General features: G+C 36.7%; 1 protein-coding gene across 4 annotated transcripts; it reads left to right on the forward strand.

Moving 5' to 3' along the window:
* The first annotated feature begins 970 nt into the window (after positions 1–970).
* Positions 971–8,427, forward strand: coro2bb (coronin, actin binding protein, 2Bb). 4 transcript variants are annotated; one of them, XM_081712252.1, is made up of 13 exons: positions 973–1,123; positions 1,525–2,298; positions 2,629–2,829; positions 4,073–4,189; positions 4,400–4,549; positions 5,195–5,359; positions 5,987–6,103; positions 6,207–6,315; positions 6,491–6,583; positions 6,864–6,976; positions 7,139–7,229; positions 7,303–7,448; positions 7,610–8,427. In XM_081712252.1, the coding sequence occupies exons 2-13, from the start codon at positions 2,224–2,226 to the stop codon at positions 7,757–7,759; spliced, it is 1,527 nt and encodes a 508-aa protein (XP_081568378.1). In that variant the 5' UTR covers positions 973–1,123; positions 1,525–2,223; the 3' UTR covers positions 7,760–8,427. The 4 variants fall into 4 exon arrangements, with proteins under 4 accessions (XP_081568380.1, XP_081568378.1, XP_081568379.1 ...); XM_081712253.1 differs by having other exon boundaries at positions 2,143–2,298; XM_081712254.1 differs by lacking the exon at positions 1,525–2,298 and having other exon boundaries at positions 971–1,123.
* Positions 8,428–8,932: the final 505 nt, after the last annotated feature.

Genomic DNA, 8,932 nt, shown 5'->3' on the forward strand with positions numbered 1-8,932 from the left:
CACTTTTAAGATAAAATGGAATGTTGATTGGAAGCCAGGTCTTCGTGTGTCTGACTTCACAAAAGCCCAACATCAGTGCTTGTCTTCACAAAAGCTCTTTAGACTGAGTGGGCAGAAATACCTACAGATACACTCCAAAATATAGTGGAAAGCTGTTGTAACTTCATGGGGCTCTAAGTCCTTATTCATGCTCATGGGTTTGGAATGGAATGCTCAAAAAGCTCATATAAGTGTGATGGGCAGGTGTTCACATTCTTTTGGCCATAGCTTGCAAGCTAGTTGGCCTCTAGGAAATGAGACACATTTCTCAGCAGTAAAACCCAGAAGAAAACTCAATTTCTTTCCTTACTTTAAAGATTTCCAAGTCTTTCTGATGTTGTCCTGTTGACACTTGTGTGAAAAATAATGTGCAGTGAAGGCTTGACTAGATGTCGTTTATTCAGTAAGCATTTATGCCTTTTGTTCTCAGAGTTTCAAAAGTTCATTCTCAGAGCTTTGCGTTAATTCTCACAACCACATGAGGGCAGTGTAAGAGCTACAAAGTGCCAGGAATCAGTGATCCTCAGTGAGTATTTCTTGTGCAATTCAGTCAGAACTTTTTGCACAGACAATATTCAGCACCAAGTGCAATTGATAATTAGATTAGGCTCAGTTGAAAGATATGTACTAAATAGACATTTTTATGAAAAATTTGTTTGAGTTTCTACATTGTGTTACTACCACTCCTTGTTAAGAAATAGTGTGTAAGTTAAACTTCTCCAGAAAAAAAAGGCACTTTATTTAAAAGGCACATCATGTAGAATAAGAAGATATCCAGCATTAATGAACTCTCAGGAAGACTGACAAAAACAATACCTTCAAAGTCATATTCTCGTGAGCTGAGCATATGCGTGTTTGCATGTGTAAGAGAGACAGAGGAAGAGGGTTAGGTCTCTGGAGGGTGGAGCTCTTGTAGGTTCTACCATGTGTGTGAGTGCTACATATCACAACAGGCCACAACATCATTCGCGATAACAGCCAGACACTCCCTGTACAGATGCACAGGATCAGCCATCCCTTAACTTGAGGATCAAGTGGTGTTCTTACAGCGCTATTGAGCATCATCTTCATGCCAGTAGGAAAGGTAAGTTGTTATAAGGCAAAAATGGGGTTGCTGCTTGCAACTAATAATATTATTGAAAATTGAGTTCATTCACTGTAGATTTGCCAGGTAGAACATTAGAGAGTTATACATGCAACTGATAGCAACTGATTTGTAACTGATTGCTTGGAAGCATTGTAATCAGGTGTTAATGAGATAACACAGCTAATAAGTAATATAAACGGCCTCCAATTATTATCTAATGCGATTCTCATTATAAAGTATTTGATGCACTGCATTATGTATGTATATATATATATATATATATATATATATATATATATATATATATATATATATATATATACCGTTTTCTGTTTTATCTGGGGTAGACCAAATGGAATGTATGGTTTCCCATTATGCTTGATTCCCTGGTGGCTTAGAAACCTTGTGTATCTGGGAGTTGACAACGACAAAGAAGAGGAAACACTTGAAGTCCAACCAGGAAAAGGCCAGAAACAATAGCCTTACAGTAACAGTGCATTGTAGAATGCACTAGTGATCCATTTGGTTTAAATGAGGAACTGGGACTTTTGTGTGTGTTTGATTGCATAGATATAATAAAAATGCACAATAATCTATCTATCTATCTATCTATCTATCTATCTATCTATCTATCTATCTATCTATCTATCTATCTATCTATCTATCTATCTATCGATCGATCGATCTGTCTGTCTGTCTGTCTGTCTGTCTGTCTGTCTATCTATCTATCTATCTATCTATCTATCTATCTATCTATCTATCTATCTATCTATCTATCTATAACATTCAAAATGTAACATTACTAATGCTTTATTTCTAAGGCTTATAAGAAACTGTGGCAGAACTGTATTCATTGCCTTTACTCTGACCTAATGACCCAGGGGATTCTGAAACAAAACATAGCTTAGACTAAAGAAACCACATAATTTACATATGCATCTTCTGAGTGCTCCCAATGCGTTCATCACAGAATAGAAAAATAGGTCACATTGTTCTCTCTGTGTCACTTCCTGCAGGACATGGTGCTCTGCATTCCAAAATAAAGCTTTGGATTTTTGCTGAGGAGCCAATGCTTTTATTACAATCTCGAAACGAATATGAAAAAGCAGTGCTATGGGCTAAATATTTCTGCATGCTCTGTATCTACTTTCACAAAAATATCAGCGCTACAAGTATGTTGCTATAAAATGCGTTTAATGAATATTTAATGTACACAGCTGAATATGCTGTTCTGTCTGAATGCAGTATGGAGCAGGAATATTAAACTTCTGCCAAATGGTCTACACAGATCTTCAAATAAAGAAAGTATTGATGTACAAGCTGTAGTGAGAGAAATATTAGCTTTAAGTAGGGCTTTTGTCATAGCCCCAATAAAATAACAGTTCTAAGCCTAAGACTTAATATGTCTTTGGAAAGTTGGCCATTGTTCTGTCTGGTGGTGAAAATAAAGCACGTTTTATCGATTTATTTATTTTTCAGAAAGTCACTGTGTTTTATCCTAGATGTCATGGCGATCAACATACAGAAGTTCAAAATTCCGGAATGTGTATGGCAAAGTCGGCCAGCGAGAGGCGTGCTATGAAGGTATTCCTATTACCAGGAATGTCCATGACAACCACTTCTGTGCTGTCAACCCCAAATTCCTTGCAGTTGTCACAGAGAGCTCAGGAGGAGGATCTTTCCTGGTTATACCGATTTACAAGGTAAAACAGAATCTATCTAATTAGCTTTCTATATATGTGTGTGTTTGCCTGTCTATTCTCCTGACATTAAACAATATGGCAAATTAAAAGATCTGAGTAGATTAACCTTTGGACCGACCAATGACGGTGTCTGACTAATTAAAGCATTCAGCTTACTAATGACAGTCTTTCAACAGAAATGAATCACATCATGCTCAGCCAACTGGTTGCATACATTTTTGCTTAGAGTATTGAATAGCCTATTGTGTTTGTTTGTATACATTTGTTGACAGTAAAGCCTCACTGACTGGCTGAATAATTGGCAACATGACTGAAAGTGATGCTTGACCAAATGTAAATGGACGTGCTCAATGCTGTTGTGTTGAATCAGTCTTGTGACTTGGCGGCTGAGTGAAGAATGGAGATCTATGAGACTGGTACAGAGTCAGCCATGTGACTCTCATCCAATCAGTTTGACTCTACCTCTCATTGGATGCAGACTAGTGTTGTACACAAAAAGAAGCTGTGTCAGTTTAATCAGTAGTTAATAGTCAGGATACTCAAGAGTCCTCAATTTTCAAAATGCTCACAGTGCAGCTTTTATTTTTTAAAGGTAATGAACTCAACAATAGTAGCGGCATACAGCAGAGTAACTGGATACAGATTATGATTATCTTCTAGCCAGAATATCTCTAATAAAATCCAGATCACCCAGATCCCCATTTGTACATGGCATTAACATGTATCTGTGTAAACCTCTGTTATTCAGATGGCAATGAATGCCAGGAATAACTGCATCCTGTGCACATACAGTTTGGAATGTGAAATCTGACTGCTTGTATTGCTTACCTGTGTTTGGTCATATATTTTATGGAACTGCTATTAGGCCAGAAGTAATTAAAACTCTGCCTAAAATTTATTTGATGTGGCTGAATACATAATGGGAAAGGCTTGTTTGAGGTAAGTTAGATTCATTTGCTTAGCAGTCCACATACTGATGCCACACTGTGACAAACTGAATTACCAAAATGTTCTTCTTGTTTGAAGTCTGCATGTACATATTTTGCCTTTTGAAAACAGGCTAATGATGTTGGCTTACAACTTTCTAGGACCCTTTCATTTGGGTCACTCAATATTAACACCACCACCTCGTGGACAAAGGGAGACATTACAGCACATTTCATAATTGAATATCTGGCTCTAAATCATAGTTATATGCTGTTGAAATAAAAGCCATGCAAGACCATTTATTTTACTCTCTTAGGTAGGTCGAGTAGATCCACATCACCCAAAGATATGTGGCCACCAGGGCAACGTTCTGGACATTAAATGGTGTCCATTCAGGGACAATATCATTGCTTCCTGCTCAGAGGACTGCTCTGTGAGTTATGCACATTACATTATTTTGGGCATGAAGAAAATACATGATGATGTTAATTACAATGATCATGATTATTTAATAACACATTGAGGTCATGACAATGACTTGAATGAGAGGTACTATTATTTATATTATTGACATTATTTATATAACTTAATAAACGTATAGCAGTATGCTTGGGGATGACCATGATCATAATGGTGACATCAGGTGAGAATCTGGGAGATTCCTGATGGTGGCTTGAGACGCAATATGACAGAGGCTCAGATGGTCCTGATTGGTCACAGCAGGAGGGTGGGACTTATAGAATGGCACCCCACTTGTAGTGGAATACTCTACAGTGCTGGATATGATGGAAAGGTAACCATGGCAATCACAAACTCAAAAAACCTCATTATCTCTTCTTTTCCTCTGCATCGCCATTCACAGTGCTTTTTTTTCTATCTCTGTTAATAAGTAATTAGGGATGTATGCTCTAGAAATTATAATAATTTAATCACCCCATAATGTGACCAAAGTGCCCAAATGTGCCAAATGTGACCAAATTTTGTGTCAGTAGTACAGGTGTTGATAATATAACACATAGCCAAGCTGGAACTTAGTCATTTATTTGGATAAAAACATACTAATTACAACTTATCACATATAATATAACATCTAGCGCTCATATACGAATATCCAGTTATTGCAAAATTAAAATTGGAACCCATTATTCTTAGTATTACAGCTTGGAGGAAATGGTATGTGCAGTAAAAATGGCATCTTAGTGTATCTATCAGTATGGCTTCATTTACAGACTCATTTATAAAATACTTTATCATAATAGTATCATCAACTATGTCAGTTGACTATATTATAGCATGCAATTTTTATAGCATGTGTGTTGCAGTGTAGCAACTTATGCCACCACATAAGGCATTATTTCATGATTGGTTTTCCATGGTTTTCCTCCCACATCTATTCCATTTGACTTCCTCTGACACCCACTGTTCCACTCTTTGAAAGATTCTGTTATGGAACTTGGAGAAGGGCGAGGCTGTGAAGATGATTGACAGCCACTCAGATGTGGTCCTCTGCATGTCCTTCAGTAGAGATGGAAGCCTGCTGGCCACCAGCTGCAAAGACAAAAAGCTACGAATTATAGAAGCACGCTCAGGAAGGGTGCTACAGGTAGGGTACCTTAATCTCTGAGGAATGATACACAACCATATCCAAAAAAAGCCCCCATATAGCATCTGCCTGTTACTCATTCTTTATCACACATGATATCACACAATGATCTCATTGCATGTATTACAGCAACTTTCGTATAAAGATGTTGTATTAATTGGTGCTTTAGTTCTGCTATATACTCCCTATATCTTACTATAGTAGATGATGTGTTATGAACTAAATAGCTAATTTGAGAACATTATTCTAAATTAAAGCTAAAACCAATGTATTAAAACTAAAGCAAACTAAACTAAAATAACGTCAAATAAAACACATTTATACAAACTTACCTGCAGCCCTTCTTTTCTCTTCATGGCAAGTGTCTTGGCAAGGGAGTACATATTACATGTGCATGCGCACACACACACACACACACACACACACACACACACACACACACTCTTCTCTTTCTCTCTCTCTCTCTAGGGCTATCAGAAGAAACTTGAATATTTCTCTCATCAAAACAGTACAGAGTTTTCATTGTATTGAAAACATGCCAGACTGACTGCTATTAATAACTCTGAATACTAAATAGCTGTGTGGATTTAAGTTGAAATATTTGTTCTTTACATGCACTGTATACAGGAAGCATACAGTAAGAGCCACCGAGTGAGCAGGGTGGTGTTTCTGGGCAACATGAAACATGTGCTTACAACAGGACTCTCACGATGGAATACTAGACAAGTAGCAGTGTGGGATCAGGTGAGCTTAAAGCAGGTCAACACAGCACATTATTACAAAATAGTTCACCTATGATCCATAGGCGAATCGCCTATGTAATTGGGTATGCATTTGTGTGCCACAGGAGGACTTGTCTGTGCCAATCATTGAGGAAGAGATAGATGGCCTCTCTGGACTTCTCTTCCCTTTTTATGATGCAGACACACACATGCTTTACCTCGCAGGCAAGGCAAGTTACTATCTGTCTACTGTATAGCACTGTAGGAGAAATGAAGAACTTATTCATGTTATTATCATATTTCTGTTTTTAGATTATTTTAATTTTAGTTGTTTATAGATTGAGATAAAGCTAAATGTGGTCAACTGTGTGGTGTTAAATTGTGGTGTTCATCTGTGATCCACAGGGAGATGGAAATATCAGATACTATGAGGTGAGTCCAGAGAAGCCTCACCTGCAATATCTAATGGAGTTTAGTTCCTCTGCTCCCCAGAAAGGACTCGGTAGGTGTAATACAATATATCAATGGAAATATCTGTATAAATAAAGTAGCTATGCATTTACATTCCCTTTAAAGTCAATGATTTGCAACATGATGATAATAGCTTCATAAATCTGAGTGGAGTAAATTTGGGCTGCAATTTATTAAGTTATCCACGAAAAAAAAAAAAAAAGGTTGGTAAGGTACAATGTAGAGGTCTCCTGTATTGCACATTAAAATATAAATATAAAATTAAAAGGTATATTTTGTCAGAGTATAATATTGTCCATTGGCTTTAACAGGTGTGATGCCAAAGCGGGGTCTGGATGTGGGAGAGTGTGAAGTGTTCCGTTTCTACAAACTGATTACTCTAAAAGGTCTAGTGGAACCCATTTCAATGATCGTGCCACGCAAAGTGAGTGAGTTTCCACCAGATGTGTCCTGAGTTCTGTTACAAGTTAGGTTCCTCTGCTTTCATTAACATATAGGTGCTTCCACTGATGTGAATTAGGAGAGTAAAATAAACAAATTAATTAACAATGTCACCTTCACAAATGGCCTTCATTTTCTATTGTAGGCAGAGATATTCCAGGAGGACATCTATCCAATGACTTCTGGTGCAGAGCCAGCACTCACTACTGAAGAGTGGCTCAGTGGGATAGACCGAGGTAGCAGCCCTTCCATTCCACATGAGTTTTATATCAGAGTGCCTCTTATGTGAGACCATGTATGTGTGCCTAGGACCAGTCCTAGTATCCCTTAAGGAGAAATATAAGCAGCCGAAACCAGCTGGTCCTAAAGCTGCTAAGAGAGAGAAGAAAGCATTGGCAAAGACGATGAAAGGATTTGACCTGCTGGAGAATGTCTCTCCCAAGTCAGACAATGAGGTGTGTACATGTGATTTGTGTCTGAATATGAATATGCATAGTTTATGCTATATATTGATGTGGAAGATGAACTTTAATTGGGTGATTTATTTATTTATTTGTTTGTTTGTTTGTTTGTGTGTGTGTGTGTGTGTGTGTGTGTGTGTGTGTGTGTGTGTTAGTTCCTGAGGATGTTCTATAGGCAGCAAGATGAACTTAAACAACTACAGAAGGAGCTCAGAGATAAAGATGAGAGAATCAAACACTTGGAACTGGAACTCAACAACTTAAAAAATAACATGACATTAAATTTGAGCATTAGTAACAATTAGTAACACATTTTTCATACAATTTTACAAGAGGAATTTATGAATATAATGGCTTTAAAAGAAAAATCAAAAATATTACTGGGGAGCATTAGACTGAAGGATGTTTACTTGGCTTTCAATGGGAGCATGTATTTTGCAGACATCTGTATGAGGTCTAACCATATGTACAAGAGTCCCTAATACTGACCTTATTTCTAGATCATGTCATGTACATATTCCCACTACAATTACTCAAGTCAAACAGGTCATGTTTACATGACATGCAGCTGAGAAATTATGATTCTTGTCACTGTTTATGTGGCGATTTGGACCATATTTATGGAAGAGATTTATAGGGATGAACTGGAAGCAAACGCAGTTGGATTTTGCCTTTAAGGCCCCAACCAGGCATTATTGTCATGACCCAGTGATGATCTGATCCACCAGTAGATGGCAGCGAGGTCATTCTGCCATGTGTTTCTTAGGTATACTCCCACAGGTTTAAACTTCATTCTTTTATTCTTGGTTTTGATCATGTGTGACATTTCACAATGACTGATCTAATTTCCAAGAGCAAATACAAATGAGAGTAATTTTAATAGAAAGTTAAATCCTCTCACTACAAAATGCCATTCACTTGATGCTTAATACTTTTTATGTATTTATTGTGCAATAAATACATCTTCTTGGTATTATGTAGGTTACATTTTTGAATGATATACCTGTTTTAAACATGTTTAAAATTACTTTTGTATTCGGATGATGGAAGGATATATGGTGAAATGTATATATGAAATATATATATAAATATATGTATATAAAGCATATATGGCATATATGACCAAATGCCAACCCTTGAATGATTAATTTACCTATTTTGTCTAGTTTTTAAATTTAATTTCTGCTTTAAATTATTTCAGCAAGTTACTTGCATTTCTTTGACAGGCAGTTCAATTTGTTAATGTTTTTAGTGTGAGTTAGTTGCAGGCTTGATTAAAATTTATTTTACTTTTATAACATGTTTTATTACTTTTATACAATTCAGTTTACTGGCTCTAAAGAGTATGTGCAATTTGAAGGGTCTTACAGACGTTCACTTTTACAGTACATATTGAAGAGAACAAATTCATCTTTAGCAATGAAAATTAAAATTAATTAGTTGATTTTTAGCTTAGCACTGGTGATTAGTGTTTGGGC

This window comes from Electrophorus electricus, chromosome 4 (assembly GCF_041902795.1).
Source record: "Electrophorus electricus isolate QZ-2024a chromosome 4, ASM4190279v1, whole genome shotgun sequence".
NCBI lineage: Eukaryota > Metazoa > Chordata > Actinopteri > Gymnotiformes > Gymnotidae > Electrophorus > Electrophorus electricus.